Source organism: Hibiscus syriacus, unplaced genomic scaffold (assembly GCF_006381635.1).
Source record: "Hibiscus syriacus cultivar Baekdansim isolate YM2019G1 unplaced genomic scaffold, ASM638163v2 tig00003715_pilon, whole genome shotgun sequence".
Taxonomy (NCBI): Eukaryota; Viridiplantae; Streptophyta; class Magnoliopsida; order Malvales; family Malvaceae; genus Hibiscus; species Hibiscus syriacus.
The window spans coordinates 252,286-277,703 of NW_024061980.1; the positions used below are offsets into that span (position 1 = coordinate 252,286).

The 25,418-nt window shown below is 37.4% G+C and overlaps 3 protein-coding genes and 1 pseudogene across 3 annotated transcripts; 2 read left to right on the top strand and 2 right to left on the bottom strand.

The window, feature by feature from the left end:
- Nucleotides 1–1,435: 1,435 nt before the first annotated feature.
- Nucleotides 1,436–4,037, bottom strand: LOC120179881 (NAC domain-containing protein 89-like). Its single transcript, XM_039185348.1, has 4 exons — nucleotides 3,746–4,037; nucleotides 2,622–2,875; nucleotides 2,047–2,328; nucleotides 1,436–1,930 (listed from the first exon to the last, which is right to left on the bottom strand). The coding sequence occupies exons 1-4, from the start codon at nucleotides 3,939–3,941 to the stop codon at nucleotides 1,457–1,459; spliced, it is 1,206 nt and encodes a 401-aa protein (XP_039041279.1). The 5' UTR covers nucleotides 3,942–4,037; the 3' UTR covers nucleotides 1,436–1,456.
- Nucleotides 4,038–5,464: 1,427 nt separating this feature from the next.
- On the bottom strand, nucleotides 5,465–8,025 carry LOC120180918. The gene is made up of 7 exons (XM_039186193.1): nucleotides 7,901–8,025; nucleotides 7,741–7,813; nucleotides 7,476–7,655; nucleotides 7,297–7,348; nucleotides 6,506–6,667; nucleotides 6,300–6,422; nucleotides 5,465–6,148 (listed from the first exon to the last, which is right to left on the bottom strand). Exons 1-7 carry the CDS (start codon nucleotides 7,995–7,997, stop codon nucleotides 5,480–5,482), a joined length of 1,356 nt encoding a protein of 451 aa, XP_039042124.1. The 5' UTR covers nucleotides 7,998–8,025; the 3' UTR covers nucleotides 5,465–5,479.
- A 1,436-nt stretch (nucleotides 8,026–9,461) lies between these two features.
- Nucleotides 9,462–10,636, top strand: LOC120180929 (uncharacterized mitochondrial protein AtMg00810-like). Its single transcript, XM_039186201.1, has 3 exons — nucleotides 9,462–9,600; nucleotides 10,071–10,187; nucleotides 10,344–10,636. Exons 1-3 carry the CDS (start codon nucleotides 9,462–9,464, stop codon nucleotides 10,634–10,636), a joined length of 549 nt encoding a protein of 182 aa, XP_039042132.1.
- A 15-nt stretch (nucleotides 10,637–10,651) lies between these two features.
- LOC120180939 lies at nucleotides 10,652–23,776 on the top strand (annotated as a pseudogene).
- The last annotated feature ends 1,642 nt before the right edge of the window (nucleotides 23,777–25,418 follow it).

The following is a 25,418-nucleotide window of genomic DNA, read 5'->3' on the forward strand; positions in this document are numbered from 1 at the left end:
AGATGATAAACCTAGGCCGAATAAAATCAAAGGTAAATCTCTCCCATAAAAGGGCATTAAGGTAACTAATTTTTAATCGATGGTGTCATAATGCACGTATTATTTCTCTTAAAAAAAACCTTCAAAATAAACTAACTATAAATGGGAGAAGCCCTCAAAAGCAAAGAAAAAAACAAGAAAAATAGCTTAAGATGCTTATTTTTTTGAGTAGTCCTGGTTAAGAAAATCAAGCAAGACGGTGCTTTTGCATTTGGGGCACTTGGGATCCACCTCCGATAGCATGACATACATGAGGCACCGTGGACATCCCACCAACATCATCGGCGTTCCTTCATAACTATTCGGTCCACCGGGCGGCTCGGAAGACATGCACGAGCCTCCCGAAGACATTTCTGAGGAGGAGACCGATGCATTAGGCGACAGGACAGCTGCCGGTTGGTTAGCTGCCCCTGGAGTAGGTGGTGATAACTCGAGCTTCAGTTCCACCTTCGGACTGCTGGCTTTTCCACTCATCATCACACCTGCTTTGATAATATGAATCATATAGAAACAGATAACATCAGCTGGAGAAACAGACGGCTATAAAAAAAAATCAATCGATGAAACATAAATAAAAATTTGGAGTTGTGTAAAGTGTATGTACCAAATTGAAAAATGAGATCTGTAGAAAGGTGCAGGCCAAAAGAGGTTGATTGGATTATATAAGCAATGATTCTGGGGCAAAAAGTATGATGACCGGAGGGGTTGGTACCTGTAATTGTCATCATTTCCAACTGCTGGGTTTAATTAAAACATAACTTAATGCTCAAATCTCATCTAATTATGCTTTCATTTCACGTGAAAAACTAAATTAAAGTGATGAGTATTTCATATAATATTAGATTGGTTTTTATATTTTAAATCGAATCAAATAAATTACTATTATTCATAGATAAAAGTAGATTTTATTTTTTAATATTATTTTAAACCGAATTGCTATTAGATGGATTTTTATACGCTTGTGCACAAAGCCAATCCGAAAGCTGAAAAATCAACGTTATAAAATTTGACCAGCTTTATGAGGTCAAATATTGCAATTAATTATAATTAATGTACATCTTGCCTTCTTCACAATCCAACTCTCAACCCAGAGGAAACGTCTACAAGCTAAGAAAACCAAAACATTAAATGTTTTGACTCTATGCCATTGCCAGCCACAGTCTTAACAATATTTGAATTATAAAGAAGAAAACCACCTAAAAAAGGTTATATTTAGGTTTAGATTTCCATGTGCATGTAATGAATTGTAGCTAAAAATGTGACAAGAATTAAGACAGTCCGGTTATGGGTGAAAGTAGTAAGATGTGTTACCAATCATGTTTCTCTTCCGGTTCGAGCCTACAAGAAATGTTTAAAATACAAGAATAAAAGTTCCATCTAACATACCTTGTATGATAGATTCATTGGCACAAGTTGCTCAACAAAGTAGCACATATCTGGAGTTTTTAACAGGCTTGGAACCTCCAAAAAATGTCACAAACAAAGCTAGCAAAGTGAGGATGACAAAAGCAGCATAAATGAGCCGGAGATTGGCGGTCGACCACGAAAACAAGTACAGCAGTCGTTTTGACGAGTCCCTCGACTTCGGACAACTTAGTTTCTCGATAGAGATCTCGCCAACACTGCATTCCAACTCCGTTGATGCTTTGGCAGCCAGAAAATCACGTGCTTTAGGCTTCCTCAATTTGATTCTCCGGTTTGCCGTGCCCTGCAAATGGGATGCACGGGGTTCGTTCTCTTGCCTCGGCTGCTGACTTCTCCTCTGATAGCCATTGGAAGTGCTCGCAATCGTAAGTGAGGCATTCGGTCGTGCTGACAATGGTGCTTCATCGAGCTCGATTATATCATCTTTCAGTATCTCAGCAAAGAAATCTTCTTCGGCATCGGAATCCTGGAATTTGAAGCCAAAACATATCAGAATGCCAGGTTTTTAGGCAATCAAAAATACAAATTCAGTTAAACTGCATGAATAATATGTGATACTAGGATAGATTCTTATGAACAAACCTTCTGAGGTGTAGAAGATTCTGTTGGTCCAACATCGTTGGAATGTTTTTGCTCTGATTCAGATGCGGAATCGAATTGCTCAATAGAATGAGAATCATAACTACTAGTACCCTTCTTCAAATAGGCTTTGTCCAGTTCGGAAGCGCCAGTATGGTCAGTAGCACCATCTGAGGTAGCACAGTTGCTGTCATGCATAAATGGTGGAGTCCGAGGAGTCCGGTTTGATGTGTTATTCAGACGAAACTCGTTATTCTTCCTAAGGCGGCAAACAACTAGGGAATCCTACAAATTCAGAAAGCAAATGAAACATGAATAATTCCAATTGAATAGCAATCAAAATAACTCCGGAACTAACCGGATGAATCAGCCTACAACCATTCATCAGGGAAAAAACGGCAGGAAAATATATCAGAATCATTTATTCAAATATTGAGCCCAAATCAGTGAACCGCATCTATTGATATGGCTTGACTACAAACGTGAACAGGCACTGTATATCTCTCTAATAAGAAGCAGGGCAACCAGTCTTCGGATTAATTTAACTTGTATGTTCAATAGTTATGAAGATTTATCACCTGGGACTTTCCGTCCATGCAGTATTCGTGCATGATCCATTCTGTTCTTTCCCCTCTCGGTGCACGACCTGTGTGAAACACAAGAGTCCTCTTGGTACCAATCATATTAGAACCCGACTTGACATTGCGCTCTTTCCCTGTGGCTTTCCAGTAACCCTGTTCAGTTGCACGTCTACTTTGTGAACCATTCGGGTACTTTCTCCCACGAGAGCAGAAGAAGAACCACTCATTATCCGACTTTACAACAGATTTGTCTGGGAAATCAGTGGCAAACACCCAAGAAAAAAAGCATTCGTGAATCAATAACATAACTCTACTGGAACATAAACAATTATCTGCAGCATCAAAAGGAAAATCCAGGTGCTACTTGCAAATTAAGGTTTCATTCTTCCTGCTACATCAATTTTATTTGTGTTTTAATTAATTTGAGAAAATTCGGCATGAAAATATAAAACATAAAAAGAAGAAAATATATTGTGGGGAAGTTAAATGAAAAGTTTGAACTTCTCTGCAGGAAGTGACACAACCTGCGGCAAACAATACAAGTTTTGAACAGATTTATACATGATGATGCCAGCCAAGCATCGATAAATTTCTCAGATCGGAACAACTTGAGATAATTGTTGGGGACAGCTTGCAATTCTACCATTGAAAACATCGATTTCTACATCGAGGGAAGATAAGGCTCATAGTCACAGATTCCATTGCAAATTCTAAACATGTTAACAGTTTTGCAAAGGTTAAATTGCTTGCACACTAGCTTTTTACCTTCTAGATTCCATCAAGCTCATGCATAGTCATAACTTCTAATGGAATAAAACTGAAAGCAAAACTAGAGTAATTGTGGTGCATGTATCAGTAACCCTTAAAACCCACAGAATCCAAGATTTACACTTTTGCTTCTTTTGCATTCTGTTCTGAAAGAAAGTGACAAGTAGCAAAATGACAACAGCCCAAGTATTTCAACATCATCATCATATTTCATATCCAAATTAGAATACCGTAGTTTTCAAACATCCTCGTCATTATCAACATACAAACTCCACCCCAAGTTTTTTACACTTTAAGAGACAAAGCACCGTGTAACACACATAGATGGATGTAAAATAAATAAATAAGCAAACCTGGTAAGTCCCAAGGCTCATATCTACAAATTTCAACCTCGGGAATGACCTCAACACACTTCTCATATCCGTCCATCTTCTTTTTCAAGTAATAAGAAATCAGTTCAACATCAGTTGGAGAAAATCTAAACCCAGGAAACATTGAAGAAGCTTCTATGGTCATCTGGGTTTCTCTTGAAACTCCTTCCCCTGCCATCACCACACCACCAATACAAAACTTGCCCTTCTCCTTTTCTTTTCTTCTCTCCTCTTCTCTTCTCTGTTCTTCGTGTTTGTTGTTATGTTAAAAATAATAATAAAATTTTCTTTTTCCCCCCTCTAAGACTAGTAACTCTTGTTTAGTACGGTACAGGATCTTTTGCTTTTTGCTTTTGGTTAACTTTCGGCTTGGCGGAAACGGGGAAAAAGGAGGGTAAGTTTGAGGTCGTGTGTGCTCTGTTTTGCTCTTTTGAGGTTTGGGTTCGTCTGTCAGAAATGAAAGAGATGTGTCTGAATGTTACGGACCGCGGTTGTCACATGGCGTCCCACGTGGTTTTGGGACTCTCTCGTTTTATAATATTTTTTATATCTTAATCTCAATCAAAAACCAAGTTTAATTACAAGACAGCAAATAAAGCACTTTAATGAATCTAGTGGTTTTGGACGTACATTCTTTTTACTATTTTCCTCGTCACCCAAACCTTAACAATTAAGTAGTAACTTTTATTCTTTTTACATTCTTTTTTTAATTAAAAGAAAAAGAAAATCATATTTTCATGATAAAATGACAATGTAGAGTTATTGTACAACCCACGTGAGTGGTTGGATTTGTTGTCAAATGTATGGTCCGAGACGATTTGATGGGGATTAACTCACATGGATGATGCTGACTCACTACGTATGCATATATAAGAACAAGTAACATGTTGGAAATTATTGGATTTTGATGGTCTGAATTTGACTCTTAGCGCAAATTTGTATCCATAAATTAGAGCAGATTCATACAGCCTAAGAGTTGATTCACTGTCTGGTTTTTTGAAGTTTGGGAATTAATGAACATTAGCCAACAAAACAGATGACGAAACATTAACCAAAAAAGGTTCTATCTTTTCCTTATCTCGTTGAAGTTCGCCCTTCACGTCTCTGGCGCCAACTACCTTAGGCTGCTGCTTCGAATCGTCCCCATTCAAAGCCGGTGAGCCGTTGCTCCATTGCCGGGTCGGACTTGAAAAGCTTCCGATGGGTGCTCTTTTGTTACTAGATAATATGTGTTCTCTAAGACTCTTCACTGACCTGTATCTTCTTATTTCATCTTCATGATCCCAATCTGTGGAGTCCGAACTTCCTCTTTCTAAGCAAATGCTTCCCCATGAAAGCTCCTCCGACCGAGATTTCATCCCATTATTCTCTTTTCCGATCGGAATCCTCTTAGATTCACCATCAACATGATTTCCACAAGCATAACTCCAGTTGTAGCTCTTGTCATAGTTGTCCATGTTTAATTCATTGAAGTGAAGATAACTATCAGCTGAATCATCTGCTTCACACTCTTCTTCACCATTCACCATGACTTCACCTTTATCGACATATTTCTTGACTGCTTGACACATTCCAAAATCTATATTCTTCGAATACGCTTCTAGCTCTTTGATCTTCTGCAAGTTCGGAGAACCATCGCCATTTTTTTCATTGATTTTGGTTCCTAGGTACGCCTCAAGTTCATTCCTCAACTTTTGGACAACTGCAGTCTTCTCCTCAAAACTGATGTTTAGCCTCCGAAAGCTTCATTTGAAGTCGCTCCTCGCGTAAGACATCGGCAAACTGAAGCATTTCCCTTTCCTTCTCCACTTCTTCCCTCACTATAGCCGTCTCTCTTTTCAGTTCTTCTGTCAGGGCTCGATCTTCTCCGATTCCTTTAGCAAACTCGTCAGAGACTTGCTCCAATATTTCCTTTGCCCTCTTCTCACCCTCAAGCTCCTTTGTCGCCTTCGACTGAGATGCCTTTGTATCGGCCAATTCTTTTCCGAGCTTCTTGTTCAATCTCTCTGTTTGCCTCCGTAGTTTCTTCTCCACCTCAAGCTCATCCGCTACACATGCTATGGCATCTCGGATTCTCTCGCGCCCCTTTCTCTTCCAAGCTGCCTTTTCTTCTGCAAAGTGCCTCATGAAGTGCTCCATTTCATCACAATAAGAACGTGGCTCACGGATCAAATGATCAACTCCGGTGCGAGCTCGATCGAGTTCAATGCGCAGGGAAGATATAAGGGACGTGGTCGATGAATGTCGCTCTTGGAGACCACATACATGATTCAAAACTTTTAAGAGTTCTTTCGAAGTGGTAAGGCTATTCCGGATGTCCTTTAAACGAGTTTCGGTCCCAGTTATGCATCCAGCATGATTTTTACCTTTGGAATGAGTTTCAGTCTGCAGCATCATGACGATTATAAATATAAAACAACACAGATGGAAACCGTTTGATCTGGAATAAATTATAAACATACAGATTTGAAGCACAAACAAACCGTTGGTTAGCAATTGAAAAAACTCTGGAAAATTTTCATAATTGTTTCATCACCTCTATTAGACAGGCATTGCCAACGAAGTCCGAACTCCCCAACTTATAGTCAGTTAATTCAAGCTTATGATAAACAACCAAAGATCTTCTCTTATGAGATTTGATTCTGGATCGATCCATTTTTTGTACAATTCAAAAACTTCTAGTAATTGTTTATTTTAATCCAAATCTTCAATAAAATAAAACAGAAAACAAACGAATCCCATCTCTGAAATAGGGCTATAAGACGGATCAGACAAACTAGGTGGCAAGGTGTGAGCCATTTTCAAAACTCTGGGAGCTTTTCTCCTCCTATCATTCTTCTCCAGCTCTTCCTTAGCTGGCGGTGAAGAGATTTTATTGATCTCCCACAACGTGGCGGCAGTTTTCTAGCAGAAACTGAAGTTTCTTTGGTGAACCTGTGGTGGGAAATTCAGCTCTCGGGATTGCTAAAGAAGGTGACTTTGTTGAAGCTGCCAAAATCGCACGCTTGAATCTGTATTTTTGGATCAAAGATGAAGAAGAAGATGATGAACAAGCACGTTTCCTTCCCCATTTTGTTGTGGTTGCCATGACATTGTAAGTTTTATATATAAATCTATATTTATTTTTTTCTGACAACAATTTCGCCTTAAAGTCTGAAACTTGATGACCCAATATCAAGACTTTGAAGTATTTTTAAGCAAAACTATCAAGATTTGAATTGAAGATCTCCTTTTCAAAAATAAATGGAAAGTTTTTTAAATGAGAAGTGGAGGGAGGAAAAGATGATGAAAGAAACAAACGAGCATGTTTTCTTTGTTGGCAAGTCCCTAACTTATTGCCTTGAATTCATCAAAGAAAAGAAAGGGAAGTGGACAATCAAAGATTCTTCTTAAGGATTTTTTTTTACAGAATAAAAGAAAGATCAGAAGAAAAAAAAATAAACAAAACCGAAATGGGATTTGAGAGAGAGAAAGAAAGTGAGAGATTTTGATTCAGAAAACTAGAGAGGGAAAGAAAGTGAGAAAGGGGAGACGACGTGGCTTAAGGTGATGAACAGTCCAAGGTGCCATAATACCAACCACAACCTGCTCATTTTATCCAAAAAAACACAAAACTAAATTCAATTAAACTGTTAATACCGAAATTAGACAAGTAATAGTTATGGTATTATATTCATACTTTGTTCTTAAACCCAACAGTTGCAATTCTTACCAGAACTGGGCAGTAAGAGCCGGAGGTGTAGGGAAGTGAGCGAGCTCAGTTCCAATGCTATCAAAGAAAAGGCCAGTGAAGCTCTTCCCATCGATCGCCGGTATGCTGGATGGAGCTAGCCACCCAATCAGCCCAAATCCTATCACGTTCAAGTCCCTACGCAGCCAGTCTCTCTCGAAGCTTCCCCATGTTTTTAAAACCAATGTAATTAATCACTGTTCACAACTAATACGTTTCATTAAATCATCCATTGATCCAGACTTACCAAGTAAACCTGCCCCCTAAAGCACCAGCTAACCTCAAAGAGTTCCTAGCAGTCGCCCCGCATCTCAAAAACCCTGCAATTATACACCCACCAAATGCTAATTTTACTCTAGGAATGCCAAATGGCAAACAATGTGCTTTTTATCCCCTAAAGGACGTATCTGAAGAGAGGGGTGTTTTCTTTGATGGGGATAACAGCGAGGTGGCGGAGCCGCCGAGGCCGAAGACGGATGATGGGGTTGCAAATGCGGCTGCCATTTTTGGCGTATGGTTGATGTGCCGTCACAGATTTAGTACCTAAGCTTGTGTGCTTGAAATGAGAGGAGGATTTTTTCTTTATGGACTACCCAAGACTGCGTGGATGAGTGATTGCTCAATGGTTCTGAGACACGTCGAAATTCAGTGGATAAAGTGGACCTTCTCTTTGCTTTGTTGGGTGATGATACTACCAGTAAATGATATTCCTATCAATTTTTCTGTTTGCAGATATTGTATTCATTAGATTTGGAATTTTGCTTAGGAATTTGTCATTTATGCTATAAAATTAAAACGTTTAAATATATTTGTTATTTTAACTACTCATCTTCTTATAAATTAGTATAAAAATAATTTTTATTTCCAATTTGATATTTGAATTAGATATATATTTTTAAAGTTGATACATAAAAACTTTTGCTTTAACATTAATATCGGAATTCTAATTTCATCTATCATATTACTGTTTTTAATATATTTTTATAAAAAAAAATCGTTGTCTTCTCAGTCCCAAGGTTTCATCCTAACTAATTTGTACCAACCTGCGTCGTACACAAGGATTCGCATTCTAGATCTTACTTCAGCAATATCAAACTGTTTATCAGTTGAATCAATCATCGTTGATTTTTATAAATTTATTTAATTTATAAATATAATGATATCATCGTTGACATGCCATACAAATATGTTATATAATCTTTATGTTATCACGTCATAAATTATTTTTAATAAAATATAAAAAATATAAATGAAATTGATGTTTAAGTACCAACTTAAAAAAATTATATACAAATTAAGCGATCTCATTAGTAAAAAGATTATTGTTATTTCTTGAGGTCTCAAGTTTAAGCACCAGGAATGTCACTGGTGTAAGCGTTCAATGTCAAATGGTAGAGAGTTATCTACGAACAGAAATTGTTCTGTACTTATCTTAAATTAATTAAAAAAAACTTAAAAAATTATATATATGTTTATCAATTTACAATGGGTAAATTACGTGTTTAATATCCAAACAATCAGTTTTGGTCCGTTTTAATACTTTTATTTTTTATTTTTTAAATCATACATAATGTTTAGTTATTGTTTCATTTTAGTATCCCACCATTATAACGTGTTTAGTACATAAACTATCAGTTTCGGTCTATTTTAATACCTAAGTTTTCATTTTTCTTCGCAAAACTTAACGTCAAATATTAGTCGGTATTGAAATGAAATAAAAAATAAACGTTAGGTATAGTTTTTTTTAAATCAAACTTTTAAATAATTTTATTTAAACAAATAATCATAATTTTTTTTATTAATCAAAGATAATTACAAGTGATAGTATATGTTCAAAAGACTTCAATTATTTGACAATATACATTTAAATATAATGTAGTCGTTGATAATATATATTTTTTAGCTTATTTCTTTTATTTATATATTTTTTTGAGCAAAGTTACTGGTAGTTTTGATGACCTCGATACAATGGAGCCTCAATCAGTTTCAGCAACTTCAACAAATGATAATTGGAAAAAGGAAATGCAAACTGAGTATCAAGCTCTAGTTCGGAACAAAACGTGGCACTTAGTCCCCCGTCTTCAAAGCATTCTTTGGTTGAAAGCAAGTGGGTTTTCAAGCTCAAATATAGTCCAAATGGAAGCATTGATCGTTACAAAATGAAATTGGTTGCTAAGGGATTTCACCAAACTCCTGGAGTTGATTTTTTTTTAGATATTCAACCTTGTTATCAAGCCTGCTACGATAAGGATTGTTTAACTCTTGCTGTGTCAAAAAGATGAGAGGTTCGACAACTAGATATTAATAATGCCTTTTTGAATGGATTGTTGGCAGAAGATGTGTATATGGTGCAATCAGATGGGTTTGTTGATCCTGAAAAATCAGATTTTGTGTGCAAACTTGATAAGGCTATCTATGGCCTTAAATAAGCTCATCGTGCTTGGTTTGACAGGCTGAAAAATACATTAGTTGATTGGGGTTTCAGTCATTCTTAGTGTGATACATCTCTCTTCTTTTTCAAGTCTCACAACAAAATCTTATTTATACTTGCTTATGTTGACGACATTTTGATCACAGGCAATGACAAAGAACTTATACAAGCTTTCATTCACAAGTTAAACAAGATTTTTGCTCTAAAAGACATGGGGTCTCTACACAATTTTCTGGGCATTAAAGTTCACAGAGATGAGACTGGTATGTTTTTTATGCAAACCAAATATATTAAAGATTTGTTACACAAAGCTGATATGGAATGTGCTAAAGCTTGTTCAAAGCCTCTTGCTGTTGGAAAAAAATAATCTAAAAAAGAAGAAGTCATGAGGAATCCAACTTCTTATAGATATATTATAGGTGTTCTTCAGTATCTCACGCGTACTCGGCCAAACATAGCATACACTATCAACAAGCGGAGGCAGTTTCTTCAACAACCAACTATGGTTTATTGGCAAGCAATAAAAAGGGTTTTTCGTTACTTGAGTGGAACTGCTCATGTTGGGTTGCACATCAAATACAATGAGAGACTCCATTCAAGTGGTTTTTCAGATGTTGATTGGGATAGTTGCCCAGATGATCGTCGTTCAATTATAGGATCTCGTGTTTACTTTGGTGACACTTTGATTTCTTGGTCTTCTAAGATGTTGTAGCTCAGTCGAGCATGGATGTCTTTAGCAAATCTTGCCACAGAGTTATCGTGGATTACTTACACTCCTCAAAGAATTTTCATTCTCTCTACCTTCCATACCCATAGTGTGGGTTATATCGTAAGTGCAGTTGCTCCCGCTTCCAATCCTGTGCACCATACTCGAACAAAACATATTGAAATATATGTTCACTTTGTTAGAGATATGGTTTTGAGGAAAGATCTTGAAATTCGATATGTTCTGCCACATGATCAGATAGAAGACTGCCTTTCAAAGGCGCTAACAAGTTCTCGTTTTCAGTTCTTGCGTGACAAAATTGGTGTGATTGAATCATCCTATCGTGTGAGGGGAGAGTTAAAATAGTAACGTGATCAAACATAGTGCCTAGTTTTCAACCTCAAATCACGTTAGTTTCTTCAGTAATGTATTTGTTAGTTGTTCCTATTTTATTGCCTAAAAGTCCTTAAGTCCTTCAAGTAATTCCTATATTTTCTATCAAGTAGGTTATATTTTATTTTATAAATATGAATGAAATATCTGTGCAGTAGGTGTGTTGAATTTTTTCAATTACTCTAGTCATAACTTTACATTTTTTCTCATTGAGAATCAGACTAAAATAGAGCTTCCCGAATGGTTCTTAGGTGTTGTACGGTTCTCTGAACTGAAACCCGATTTTGCTGAGTTTATCGAACTGTCATCTTATGGGAGCAACGGTAATTTGCAAGTATCGCTGCCAACACGGTTATGGAAGTCACTTGGACTGATTTTCTCAGCTTATTCATATATGACCTCAAGAAAGTGGATCGATCTCTGCTTCAACAACCCTAGTTAATGGTGCTGCTGTTCATTTTTCTTGTTTTTTATGGCATGTTCATTTCATTTTTTATACCTTCTCATTTCAGTTGGTCAAATATGGTTTGTACTATGTTTCGATTGGTATAATCGTGGGATTTTGTTTAGTATATTATTAGAGCAGGAAGAGGAGGAGGAGGAAGAAGAAGTTAAGTGCCATGTTAGATAAAATTAACAGAAGGTAATGTCGGAAACTTTACTGAAAATGAACAAAAATTCGATGATTGTATTACAAGTCTTATACGCTGGGTGACTAAAAAGCAAGTGGACTAAAAGTTCGATGACTATTTATATATTTTACCTGTTTAATTATAATTATAATTTCATTAGTAATATTTTGAAAGTGAGAGAAAAGGATACTCATTTTCCAGATGTAAATACACTTGGCGGCAGTGTATAGATATTTATGCGTTCGCCACCAATTTCACAGGAAGAAAGCCATTGCCAATGGACACTCTTTCAGGGTTAGCTTTCATCACCAACTGCAATAGTTCTCCATATACGAGATTCTGTCCCCATCCTCGTCCTCAAAGTCCTCCATTTTCTAGATCCCAAACTGTACATGTCTTGAAAACAAGCTCTACTCCAGGTGACATCTTCACACACTCCTTACACTTCGTATTAACCCATTGGATTTTGAGTTTTATGGTTATTTGGGGTCATATTTTGTGAGGGTTTCTTTTCAAATCTAAGTTTTTTAGGGGATTATCATTGAATTAACTTTTTGTCGAGTAGATTTTTTCGTCTCGTGGGAAATTAAGGACGGATGTTTTCTTGGATCTACTTCCTTTTACTTTCTGATGAATTTTACTGTTTGATCATGATAATCATGGCTACTAGTTGCATGAAATTGTATTCAATTTCGCATGCTGCAATTTCTTTATCATACTATCCATGAACCATTCATGCAAATAAGTGAAATTTTCCACCCACCATTTTCGGCTTAGATGTTGATCAGATTTAGTGTATGAGTTATATATGATTGATTACATTTATTTGACATTATAATTGCTGACTATATGTGGTAATTTTTCACTTCTCTCTTATGTTTTAATAAAAATTTCAGTGAGTGAATCTGTAGTAGAGAATGTTCTGGAGATGTTCTTCAAGGATAGAGAAGTAAATGGAGATTTTATTTCAAAAGTTTCAGACAAGCTATGACAGAGGGACGTACAAATATAGTATTTCTTCACTTTATTTTGCTGATACGATTTTAGTTTAACATGTCGGTTTGCCGTGTGCAATAATACTAAATCCTCAACTCCCTTAGCCTAACCTCTTATGTATTCCTGTTTGTCATTATAATAATATAAGAGGGATGACTTGCTTTTTATTGGGAGGAGGAGAGGGGTGGGGGTTCTTTTCCTTGTGTATATTCTCTCCATGTTTGCATATTTTTCTACATATTATTTTGTTTATGAAGCCGAATAGCTGATTCAATTCACTTGTGCTATTGATTATAAATATGTGTAGGTCATTGGAAGTGATGATGGTAGTGGGTTATTGAAGCTGTTAGCTACTCAAGAATGGTTATCAGGTGACAATTCTGCACCAAGGAATAAGAAAGCCATTGCCAAGGTTTACTTTTATCATAATCCTCCCTCATTCCCCCATCTCTGGTTATCATTTTATTATCATTTTACAGTCAAAGTGACGCACATGTGTTTGTGAGACTAGTGCTTGCTAAACATAATCTGGCTGTCCTTGGTTATCTCAGATAGAGCAGAATCCAATGGATAAAGGCCTATATGTCTGTTAGATTTGGCCAAAATTTAAAATTAAAACGATGAAATTCTCTGCATTTATTAACTTCGGAAAATCCTTGTCAACCATATGAACAGGTGTATGAACAGGTGTTGCGGGATGATAGCGAACGAAGGAAGAAACTGAATCTTCTAAAATATGAAGATGTATGCTACTCGTCACTAAAATATGAAGATGTATGCTACTCGTCAGATTTCTCAGTTAGTTGTAGGGGATATTTTATATCTTAAGTTATTTATGTAATGTATATCAACCTTTTAAGGAAAACATAACCAAAATGGAGAGTGTTAGAGAGAGAGTGGGAGAGAGAGAGAGTGTGTAATAGGTTTTTAGTCCTCCGGCGAGGATTGGACGGTGTTTATGGACAATCTGAGTAAGAGAGTCACTTAGAGAACAGTTAAGGAAATTTTTCAACAACAGGGTAGTGTACTGCGAGTCTACATTCCGAGTAGCTCTAACAAGCCGAATTATAGAAACCATACTTTTGCTTTCGTTCTGTTTGCGAAGGAGGAAGGTTTGAAGAAGGCGGTAGCAAATGTTAATGGTATTTGGATAGATGGAAAGAAAGTATCGATCGGGGTAGCTAAGTATCAGAAGCAGAGGTCTAGGCAAGCTGCTAGTAGAAATTCCATAAGGGAAGAAGATTTGTTGAATAAGGGAGTGAACTGGAGAAGAAGAGTTAGAAATGAGTCTTTATGTCATTTGAGGGATGAAAGATCATATAAGGATGCGTTAGTCTCCTATGGTGGGCTGAGGGAAGTTTCGGTGAGTAAAGAGAATAGGGGCGGGCTTCTTAGAAAGGACGCAGGGTTGAAGAACTTGTGGGAGATGCATATCCCCTATGATGAATCGGATTGGGTGAAAAGTTCATTGACAGGGATTATTAAAACCCATTTCGACTTGGAACTAGTGCTGAAGGGGCTGGCTAGTGACGGGATCAAGGTCAAGTTAGCTAAATGGAGTTATGCATGGAACTCATGCATTTTAACCTTTGGTTCGGTGGAAGAATTAAAGGAGGCGTGGTCGAGCATAATGGAGGAATTGTCATTTTGGTTTGATAGGCTTCATTCGCTTCTGAATGAGGAAGGTTTACCGATGGCCTATTGTTCGGTTGAATTAGTTGGAATCCCCTTATTATGTTGGAATGTTTCCTTTCTGGAAAAACTTGTTACAAGGTAGGGGAAGCTAATTTGTATTCACGATTCGACGGTCAGAAGAGAGGACATGGCGATTGCAAGGGCACTGTTGAGGGTGGCCAGTCCTTTTGATATACCAAAAACAGTTACATTGGGATCGTATGGGATATCTTTTAAGGTTAAAATTAATGTGGGGTCGGTTTGTATTAAACATAAAGGTTTTTCAGTAGAGAATTCAGCGGTGGCCGACGATGGTGTGTATAGAGATGTTGCATCATCAGAGGAGGAAGAAGATCGGTGTTCAGGAGAGGTAGGTAGATCCGACATGTTAGCTGAGGACACTAGAGGTAGAGTGGACACGTGGTTGGAAGGGGATGATTGTACAGCTGTAGCTGGCGGCAATGGGAGTCAGCAATTAATGTGGCAGGTAGGAGAAGGTCAACCTAGTGGAGAAAGGGTGTCAGAATTTCCAGAAGAAGGTTTGAATTATAGAAGGGATTACCAGGGCCTTGGGTTAAGGAATAATTATTTTAATGGTAGTGAAAAAGCCCAGTCAGATGACTTGTGTGAGCCCATCTCAAACAATCCAAGAATCTCACCAACTGGGTCAGCTGTTAATTTAATTAAATTGGGTTATGGTAAACAAAAAGAATCTCGAGTGGAAATACAAGGAGATCTGCAGTAGACAGTTTTGGTTGAATCAAATTTGCAGAATTTGGTCAATGCTAGGCCTGACTACAACTCAAATGGATTGCTGGAGGGTCCAATGACAGATTACAGTCTCAATTTAGAGGGATTTTAAAAAAGTCAAATGAGAAAATGTTAGAGGAAATAGTGGACTTGGATAAGGAATATAGAAGTGTGAAAGAAACCGAGGTGGATAGGGAAGTCATACCAGTTCAACCGGTTAGTAATCAGGTGTTGGGATTCAATAAGGAGTCATTTTCAAATGGTCTAAAGAGTTGGAGTCCTTTGGATCATTTGTCTAGAAGTTTGTACTTTAGAAATGCCCCGGTTGGAAGGTGGAATAGAGGAACTTGTTCTAGAGTGTATAGAAGATCTATAGAAAGAAAGGTTTGGTTCGGTGGAAGAATTAAAGGAGGTGTGGTCGAGCATAATGGAGGAATTGTCATTTTGGTTTGATAGGCTTCATTCGCTTCTGAATGAGGAAGGTTTACCGATGGCCTATTGTTCGGTTGAATTAGTTGGAATCCCCTTATTATGTTGGAATGTTTCCTTTCTGGAAAAACTTGTTACAAGGTAGGGGAAGCTAATTTGTATTCACGATTCGACGGTCAGAACAGAGGACATGGCGATTGCAAGGGCACTGTTGAGGGTGGCCAGTCCTTTTGATATACAAAAAACAGTTACATTGGGATCGTATGGGATATCTTTTAAGGTTAAAATTAATGTGGGGTCGGTTTGTATTAAACATAAAGGTTTTTCAGTAGAGAATTCAGCGGTGGCCGACGATGGTGTGTATAGAGATGTTGCATCATCAGAGGAGGAAGAAGATCGGTGTTCAGGAGAGGTAGGTAGATCCGACATGTTAGCTGAGGACACTAGAGGTAGAGTGGACACGTGGTTGGAAGGGGATGATTGTACAGCTGTAGCTGGCGGTAATGGGAGTCAGCAATTAATGTGGCAGGTAGGAGAAGGTCAACCTAGTGGAGAAAGGGTGTCAGAATTTCCAGAAGAAGGTTTGAATTATAGAAGGGATTACCAGGGCCTTGGGTTAAGGAATAATTATTTTAATGGTAGTGAAAAAGCCCAGTCAGATGACTTGTGTGAGCCCATCTCAAACAATCCAAGAATCTCACCAACTGGGTCAGCTGTTAATTTAATTAAATTGGGTTATGGTAAACAAAAAGAATCTCGGGTGGAAATACAAGGAGATCTGTAGTAGACAGTTTTGGTTGAATCAAATTTGCAGAATTTGGTCAATGTTAGGCCTGACTACAACTCAAATGGATTGCTGGAGGGTCCAATGACAGATTACAGTCTCAATTTAGAGGGATTTTAAAAAAGTCAAATGAGAAAATGTTAGAGGAAATAGTGGACTTGGATAAGGAATATAGAAGTGTGAAAGAAACCGAGGTGGATAGGGAAGTCATACCAGTTCAACCGGTTAGTAATCAGGTGTTGGGATTCAATAAGGAGTCATTTTCAAATGGTCTAAATAGTTGGAGTCCTTTGGATCATTTGTCTAGAAGTTTGTACTTTAGAAATGCCCCGGTTGGAAGGTGGAATAGAGGAACTTGTTCTAGAGTGTATAGAAGATCTATAGAAAGAAAGGTTTGGTTTAATCCGAGCAGAGAAGAAGGGGTATTGCAAACTATGGAGTTGATTGATCAAAACAGTAAAATACTCAATCCTATTTCGAGTAGCCAATATTTTCCAACTATCTTGGAGGAATGATCCACTTGTATTGATGAGGAAGATGGTTTTCTTCAAAATCCAGCAGTGGATCAATTACAGATTTCAGGGAGTGTAGAAGAGTTTTTATCAGGAGGTCAGTCTGAATCAGTGGCAGGGAACGAGAGTAGAAGAAAGAGAAGGTTTTTGATTAGGGAAGCTCTGGATGTGGTTAGTTGCCTTACTATCTCTTTTTCATCTTTCTCGATGTTCTTGGAGGAGGCTTTGGCTACATGGGAAGTCAGTAAAATACTGGGGATTTCATTTAAAGAGGGGAAGAAGGCCTCTTTGGAAAACATTATAAAGCTTGAGGAGGGTTTGGCTGAAAGTAGGGAAGAGATAGAATCGGGGGAATATGTTTCCTTTGTTTATTTGCTTTGAGGCTTTTGGTTTTAAATTTTTCTTTATGATAAATATTAATATTATTTCGTGGAACGTAAGGGGTATTGGAAAGAAGGAAAAATCCAAAGCTATAGCTAATTTGGTCAAGAAAAACAAGCCATGCATTATTCTCATTCAAGAAACTAAGCTTGAAAACTGTACTTTTCCTCTTAGGAGAAGGATAGGGGGTAGATTTCTTAAAGGAGGAATTTTTGTTCCAGCTGTGGGGTCTGCAGGTGGATTAATGGTTATGTGGAATGATAATGAATTTGAAGTTTTCAATAGCCACTTAACATGCATATTCATAGCAATTTTTGGGAAGTTTAAGAATTCAAGTGAAGAGTGTGTGATTATTAATGTTTATGGTCCATCCATTGAATCTAAAAATGATGAATTTTTTAGGGAGTTGATGGAGTTTGTTGCTGCTCAAACTTTGTAAGTTTGCATTGGGGGGATTTTAATGTGTACCTTGATCCAACAGAGAAGTTAGGCAAGTTTCAAAACTGGCATTCTATTGATATCCTTAGAAATTTCCTGAACCAAAATAATTTAATTGATCTTCCTCTGGTGGGAGGAATGTTTACATGGTGTAATAATAGAGAAGCTTCTACTTGGGTCAGACTCGATAGGTTCTTAATTTCTGGGAAGTTTCTGATCTGTTATTCGAATATAGTGCAAAGACTACTACATAGGTCCTTATCTGATCATAATCCCGTTTCATTGGAAGAAAAATCTGTAGATTAGGGTCCTAACCTTTCAGATTTTTTAATTATCTCTTAGAGGAGGAAGGCTTTGAGGACTTGGTTAAATCTTCATTGGATGATTTGAGGGGGAGAAAGAAGAGAAGCGATATCTTCAGTATTTTACAAGGAACAAAAAAATCAATCAGGAACTTGTCTGGCAGAAAACTTTATGGGATTTCTGAGTCTATTTCAGAACTGGAAATGAAAATTAATGATCTCGAATTCAAGGCACAATGTGGTAATCTTTCTCATCAGGAGTGGGACCAGATGATGCAGTTCAGATCGAATCTTTGGAGGCTGTATAGGATTGAAGAAAGTATTTGGTTTCAGAAATCAAGAACGAGATTAATTAAAGATGGGGACAAAAATACAAGATTTTTTCATCTGTCTGCATTGAACAGAAGCAAAAGAAATGAAATTTCAAGCTTGAAGATTAATGGGTATGTTGTCTCAGATCCTCATTCTATTAAGTTACATATTTCGAATTTTTTTAAGACAACCTACAATTCCAAATCAACAATGGAAGTGGAGGATTTATTACTGGATTTTGCAAAGCTGTCAGGGGATCAGTCTTCAAAGCTAGAGGAGCACTTTTTTGAACAGAAAATATGGCAAGCTATAGCATCATCAGACAGCTCTAAAGCTCCAGGTCCGAATGGTTTCACCATGGGTTTTTTCAAGAGATGTTGGCCCAGTTTAAAGGAGTTTGTAATGATTTTTTTTAAAGATTTATGCTTTGGAAGGAAATGGGAGCATGGGGTAAACCATGCTTTTATCACGCTTATTCCGAAGAAGCTTAATCTGGATAGTGTAGAGGACTTTAGACCAATTAGCCTTGTAGGCAGTTTATATAAGATCATCTCTAAAGTTTTATCTAAGAGACTGAGTTGTTGTGTTGGGGATATCATCAGTCAGTCCCAGTTTGCTTTTATACCTAGGAGACAGTTGTTAGATTGTGCTTTTATTGCAAATGAAGGGATTGATTATTGGAGAAAACAAATGTTAGAAGGGGTTGTTCTAAAAGTGGATTTTCATAGAGCTTATGACTCTGTTGAATGGCCAATTTTATTCAGAGCAATGTCAGAGATGGGCTTTGGTAATAGATGGTCCTCGTGGATTTTACAGTGCCTTTCTTCAGCCTCAATTTCGGTCCTTGTAAATGGGTCACCTTCGGAAGAGTTTCCTATGGCCAAAGGACTTAGACAAGGTTGTAGTCTCTCTCCGCTTCTGTTTAACATAGTAGGTGAGCTGCTTCATTTGATGTTGTCTAAAGCAGTAGACATGGGTCTTTTCCAAGGCTTTATTATTGGGAAATCTGAAAATTCTGTTCGGTTGTCTCATCTTCAGTTTACCGATGACCTAATCATTTTTTGCCAAGCCTCTCTTACCCAGATTAAAAATGTGAAAAGAGTGTTAAGGATTTTCAGTATTATGGCAGGGTGCATCTAAACCTAGTGAAGAGCAAACTGTTTGGTATTAATGTGGATGACGCAGTTTTAACAAATTGGGCATTAGCAGTGGGTTGTTCAGTTGGTTCCTTTCCCACAAATTATTTGGGACTTCCCCTAGGTGCTAAGAAAAATTCAGAAGTCTTATGGGATCCAGTCTTTAAGAACTTTAGTTCCAAACTTGCTGGGTGGAAAGCCTATTCTCTTTCATTGGTTGACAGGACAATCTTATTAAAGTCGGTGTTAACTTCCTTATCAATCTTTTTCTTATCACTTTTTAAAATGACTTGTAAAATTGGTAAGAAGTTAAATTCATTAATGGCCAATTTTCTATGGGGTGATTAGGAGGAAAAGAGGAGGATACACTGGGTGAATTGGAGTACAGTTTGCAGGACCTTGAATTGTGGTGGTCTCGGTGTTCTTAACTTGAATCTTATTAATCGGACTCTACTGGGAAAATGGGTGTGGAAGTTTTCCAATGAAAAAAATTCCTTATGGAAAAGTGTGTAGTGTGGCAAACACAAGGTTAATTGCAATACTATGTCTATTAGGAAGGTTACTTCTCCCCAATCTTCTTGGATTTTGAGAGGTATTGCCAATAATTTCTTAAAGAACGATTTGGAGGGTGATTGTCTCAGATCATTTTCGAAGTTGCAAGTGGGCAATGGAAAGTCCATTTCTTTTCAGATTGATGCTTCGGTATGAGTTTCCTTTAAAAAATCTATTCCCTATAATCTTTGTGCTATATCCTAACAAATGGGGAAATGTAGCTCAGTTTGGCAGCTTTGAATCGAACGGTTGGGTGTAGAATATTAAAACCAGAAGGAATTTGTGTGATTGGGAATTGGATCAATAGATGGTTTTGATGCCAAAACTGAAGGATATAAAACTGTCAGATTCAGTAGAAGACTTTCTAACTTGGTCTGCAAGTGGTGATGGATTGTTCTCGGTTTTGTAGAAGTGCACTTGGTAATATGTCTGGGGGTAGTGATCTGTGGTTAAAAGGGGTATGGTTGGGATTGTCTCCACCTCGTGTGGAAACTTTCCCTTGGCAGCTAGCTCATCAGAAAGTAGCAGTCAGAGCAGAGTTGGTTAAGAGAGGATTGTCCATAGGTGATGATATTATTTGTCCATTTTGTAAGAAACATGAGGAATCAACGCAACACTTATTTATTTCATGTTATGTAGTCTGGGAATTATGGAATAAAATAGTAAGCTTTTGGGATTTATCCGTAGTTTTACCCCAAGACCCTCATTCTTTAGTTAGCTCCTGGGGTAAGTTGAGGGTGAACTCGTTGATTTGGAAGTTTATTCTGGGAGTCGTATTTTGGTCTATTTGGAAAGTTAGGAATGCAATAGTGTTTGAAGGATCACCTCTTGACAGGCTGTCTCTGTTCTTCATTGTTAGATTCAGGTTATCTAAATGGTTCCTAGCCAAGTTCCCTAAGTTCCCTATTCAGGAGGATATCCTAATTGGTGACCCATCTCTTGCAGACGGTATTTCAGTTCCTAAATCTAAAGATTGTCCTGTGATTCGATGGCTTCCCCCTGTAGACGTTTTGAAGATGTATGTTGATGGAGCAATAAAGCTAGATGGCTCGGATGGAGGTATTGGAGGTATTTTAAGAGATTGGAATAGTTGTACTCTTCTGACTTTTTCAGAGAATGTTGGTCAAGGTCCCCCTCCAGTTGCTGAATTAAAGGCTAAGGCTATAAAAAGAGGCATTGAAATCTTTTTGTCATCACGTTGGGTTTCTGTTGGTAGGTTGATTGTGGAGAGTGACTGTAAGTCTGCAGTGGAATGGATTCAGTCCCCGTCTTTGGCTCCTATTTTTTTCTCGCCTTTAGTTAAACAGATTTCGACACTCATCTCTGAAAGGGTGCAATCAGTTAGGTTGATTCCAAGGGCGTGTAATGGGGAGGCTGACAGTTTAGCAAAGAAAGGGATTGGTTGATTGTAAGGTTACATCTGTGGATTTTTCTGTTCCAGTGAGCAGGTTTCTGTTGTTGGTGGAGTTTTTAAGTTTTATGTAATTCAGTTTGGTGTAATTGTTAAATCTTTTGTAATTTCTTAATATTAATAAAATTGTAAAGACACTCTTTTCCTCCTTTCGCTGATTAAGGAGCTCCCATTCAAACTCCATTAATCAAGAAAGGGGTTTTTAACGAGGCCTACGTTCCTATAAAAAAAAGTTATTTATGTAATGTATAAGGACTGGAAAACTGGAAAGATGTTTTAGTTGCATAATGTGACTATATCTTGCATCAGACAGTAATTAAATTGCTTTGAAAGGTACTAAACTGCTAATTGTTTGTCATTTGATCCCCCAGCTCAAGAGGGAATTGACACTTTTATCTGTTGGAATTGGAGCGGCATGCAGCGAGCACTGTTTGGTAGTGTTATCACTTCAGGTAAAGTATTGACCAGGTGCAGTGGGTGGTGACGTATAAATTTCAATGATATGTATATTTGATCAGTTGTGCCCTGTTTGAAACCTGGAAATGGATCTGGAATCTTTCCTAGATTCGTAACTCTAAAGCTTTGGCCATACTGCCTTTCCTTGTATGTTTAAGGAGATATTGCTTCAAAATGGGAAATATTAGATTTTTAGAAATTGTTACATTTATTATCTTTGACTTCCATGGAACTAACTTCTTTTTTTGTTTGAACATAGAACTGACTGATAATATTGTGCAGGCTGCTGTTAGTTATGCAATTGGGGTTCTTTTTAGGTTAGTTGCTACATTTCTAATTAGGTAATTTCTGTTGAATCAACCTTGATGTCATGAGTGTAGCAAGCATTTGTTTGTAGTGAATTTCTAGAACCAAAGAGGTAATTGTCGAGGTTTAAGCCCGCTTCTTTCCACATGTTTACGTTGTTGGGGAAAACCGGGTTATTTCCTACACGAACTTAGTTTTAAAATTGACCTAAAATGTCAAGATCAAAACCACCAAAGGTTGCAGAACAGACAAACCCGTCAAACTATTGAATATTGAAACACAATGGAAAAACCGAATAAAGAACAATAAAGGATAGAACACACCAAATTTACGAGGTAGGCACCAAACCGGATGATAACTTCACTATCAACAAATATTACAACAAATGAAATTCTTTAGAATTCTTAAAGTGAGAGAATGAAGAAAACAAATGGAAGAGATAACTTGTTTTGGGATGATTTCTAATGAAATACTTTGGCCTATTTATAGTTGAGTTTTAAAGACTAAACTTATAAATAACATAATATTTTAGGAACCAAAGATGAAATTCCCATATGCATAAGTTTGGCCAACTATACCAAAGATGAATTTTCCAATATGTACAAATTAGCCACCAACCAAAGATGTCAACTTTGCCAACTTTCAACTTTGCCGTTTAAATTATTAATCCTTTAAAATTATTTCTGCACGGTGTTTGAATTGGAAAACCCGATTACAATCTTAGTTGATGACATCTTTTAACTAATCAGCATTCTTGCAAGCCCAACTTAGGGACAAATGGTTCTCATATGCTAATTGCTTGAGGGAAGGATTAGGAGAGAAATCAATTTATTATTGTTTTTTCCACCATGTTAATCATCTTAGCCGAATGCTTTAACCTAATACATGTTCTGGGCAGTTGCTTATACCTCCAGCTCTTATATCAACATGCGGACAACCTATCTCAGGAAATGGTTCCTCAGATTTTCAAGCAGAAGAAAACTAAAATGTACCTCTAATAACTTGTTTTTGTGATCACTTGTTTCATAATAGTCGTATGTGAATCCTTGTTCTCTTCGATTGAATTTAACAATATTCGTTTTCTTATTTCAGAATAGGAATATGAAGCCAGGACTTGCAAGACTTCTTTGAGAGAACGATTAAGGGTAGCGGCTTTGCTCTTTCTTCTCCCAGACTAGTGATCCCAGCTGCTGTATATGGATTGAGGATCATGTCCCATAAATTTTTGGCCAAATGATTTCTTTGATTTCCTGGTAGGTTTTAGACACTTTTTCCTTCTTCCACCCCCAACCTGTTGAGCAATATCCTGCATACAATTATTGATTATGTTACTCCGACTTTTTATTTCTCTTGACTCATATTTGGATATAGATTCGAGGATAAGACTCTCCAAGGATATTCCAAATACATGGAAAAAGAAAAATTAAACATACCATATCCGACACTTACAATCGAGTTGCGGTAACATAGAAAAGGATGAGCTGTTTGTGAAATTTGAAAAACAGTATTGAAGTTTGAAATATTGCAAAATGTACTTTGTGTCGTCATTAATAGTTTTTGGTGTTTACTCTTCATAGCTTGTGCCTGCAATGCTTGGGATGTTTGCATACAAAGCAGCTGCTCTTTTTCAAGTATACAGGGACAATGAAAACCTGCAGTTTATCTTTCCGGAAAACGAATAACAATCAAGTAACTGAGTTTCCAATTAATGGAACACTTCCAACACTGAACTGATCACTCCAATTTATAACGGGTCGGAAATTGAGCTGCCTTTGATGATTCCGGCAAGTCAACCATCCAAACAACATAGTAATTGAGTTTCCACTTTCATTGGCTGGTTCGAGTAGGATTGCAGTTGCATACATTAGCTTGCAAGAACGGATGAATGCCGAATGCGGAATTGCTACATAAGTCTTGAAGAAGCTCCATTTGACGGTTTTTAGGTTTTGGTGGATATTAGCCATTGATAATCCATTGGCGTTTGGTCGAATAAAAAAAAGAGAAAATAATCTCAGTGACCGAAAATGCCTTGTAATATACGATTTTGACCAACTTTTTTTGGATTTGCCAAAATGACCAAGTAAATCGCAATGCGATCGATAATTCGCAACGCGATCTCCGGTATCGCAAATCAGTTTCCAGATTCGCATGCGATAGTCGAAGTTCGCATTGCGATTTATTCCAAATTCGTTGCGATAGTCCAAATTCGTTGCGATTCATTCTAAATCGTTGCGATAGTCGAAGTTCGCGTTGCGATTCATTCCAAATCATTGCGATAGTCGAAGTTTGTGTTGCGATTCATTCCAAATCGTTGCGATAGTCCAAATATTGCATTTGTTTCTTAAGAATTTTCTCTAAAAAGATAGAATTCGCGCGGACGTATCGAAGACATGTATTACCACAACCACGACCACGACCCGAGACGGGACGGCGGCGGCGCGCGAGAGTCCCCCTTGTTCTCTATCACTCAACAAGGAAGTGGGAAAGTCAAGCCTTAAATACCATTCCCAATAGTGTTTCCAATACTATGGGATTGAGCATTACCAACACTTGTTTCCAATACCATTACCTTCATTGTCTGTAAGAGTTTAATTTTGAAACTAAAAAAATATTTATTCGAATAAATAACTTACCCTTTGAGGACTTTGATGGAAGAAAAATATTAACCAAACAAATGTAAAGGAGACAATGATGGAAGTTTTCAACTGAGGATGCTACGAAAACTAACTGATAATGACACAAAGGAAACATATCGAGTTGTTTGGTCATCATCTACTCTTTGCAAGTAAGTCATTTGAACACTATAAGAACCCGAATCAGAGTTAGTTTTAGCAATTACTTCATTTATGATCAAAGTCCTCAAAGGGTAAGTTATTTATTCGAATAAATATTTTTTTAGTTTCAAAATTAAACTCTTACAACAATGAAGGTAATAGTATTGGAAACAAGTGTTGGTAATGTTCAATCCCACATAGTATTGGAAATACTATTGGGAATGGTATTTAAGGCTTGGCTTTCCCACTTCCTTGTTGAGTGATAGAGAACAAGGGGGACTCTCGCGCGTCGCCGCCGCCGTCCCGTCCCGTCCCGTCGTGGTCGTGGTCGTGGTAATACGTGTCTTCGACACGTCCGCGCGAATTCTATCTTTTTAGAGAAAATTCTTAAGAAACAAATGCAATATTTGGACTATCGCAACGAATTTGGAATGAATCGCAACGCGAACTTCGCCTATCGCAACGAATTGGAATGAATCGCAACGCGAACTTCGCCTGTCGCAACGAATTGGAATGAATCGTAACGCGAACTTCGACTATCGCAACGATT

What these genes read in the sequence shown, in the direction of transcription:
- LOC120179881 (XM_039185348.1), bottom strand. Translation starts at nt 3,941, where the DNA reads ATGGCAGGGGAAGGAGTTTCAAGAGAAACCCAGATGACCATAGAAGCT. An exon ending in TGAGCCTTGGGACTTACCAG is followed by an intron (nt 2,876 to 3,745) that starts GTTTGCTTATTT and finishes CTGATTTCCCAG; the next exon opens with ACAAATCTGTTGTAAAGTCG. An exon ending in GCATGGACGGAAAGTCCCAG is followed by an intron (nt 2,329 to 2,621) that starts GTGATAAATCTT and finishes CTGAATTTGTAG; the next exon opens with GATTCCCTAGTTGTTTGCCG.
- LOC120180918 (XM_039186193.1), bottom strand. Translation starts at nt 7,997, where the DNA reads ATGGCAGCCGCATTTGCAACCCCATCATCCGTCTTCGGCCTCGGCGGC. An exon ending in GCTCTTACTGCCCAGTTCTG is followed by an intron (nt 7,349 to 7,475) that starts GTAAGAATTGCA and finishes TAAAATGAGCAG; the next exon opens with GTTGTGGTTGGTATTATGGC. An exon ending in GCAATGCCTGTCTAATAGAG is followed by an intron (nt 6,149 to 6,299) that starts GTGATGAAACAA and finishes ATGATGCTGCAG; the next exon opens with ACTGAAACTCATTCCAAAGG.
- LOC120180929 (XM_039186201.1), top strand. Translation starts at nt 9,462, where the DNA reads ATGGAGCCTCAATCAGTTTCAGCAACTTCAACAAATGATAATTGGAAA. An exon ending in CATTCTTTGGTTGAAAGCAA is followed by an intron (nt 9,601 to 10,070) that starts GTGGGTTTTCAA and finishes TTTTGATCACAG; the next exon opens with GCAATGACAAAGAACTTATA. An exon ending in AGTTCACAGAGATGAGACTG is followed by an intron (nt 10,188 to 10,343) that starts GTATGTTTTTTA and finishes GATATATTATAG; the next exon opens with GTGTTCTTCAGTATCTCACG.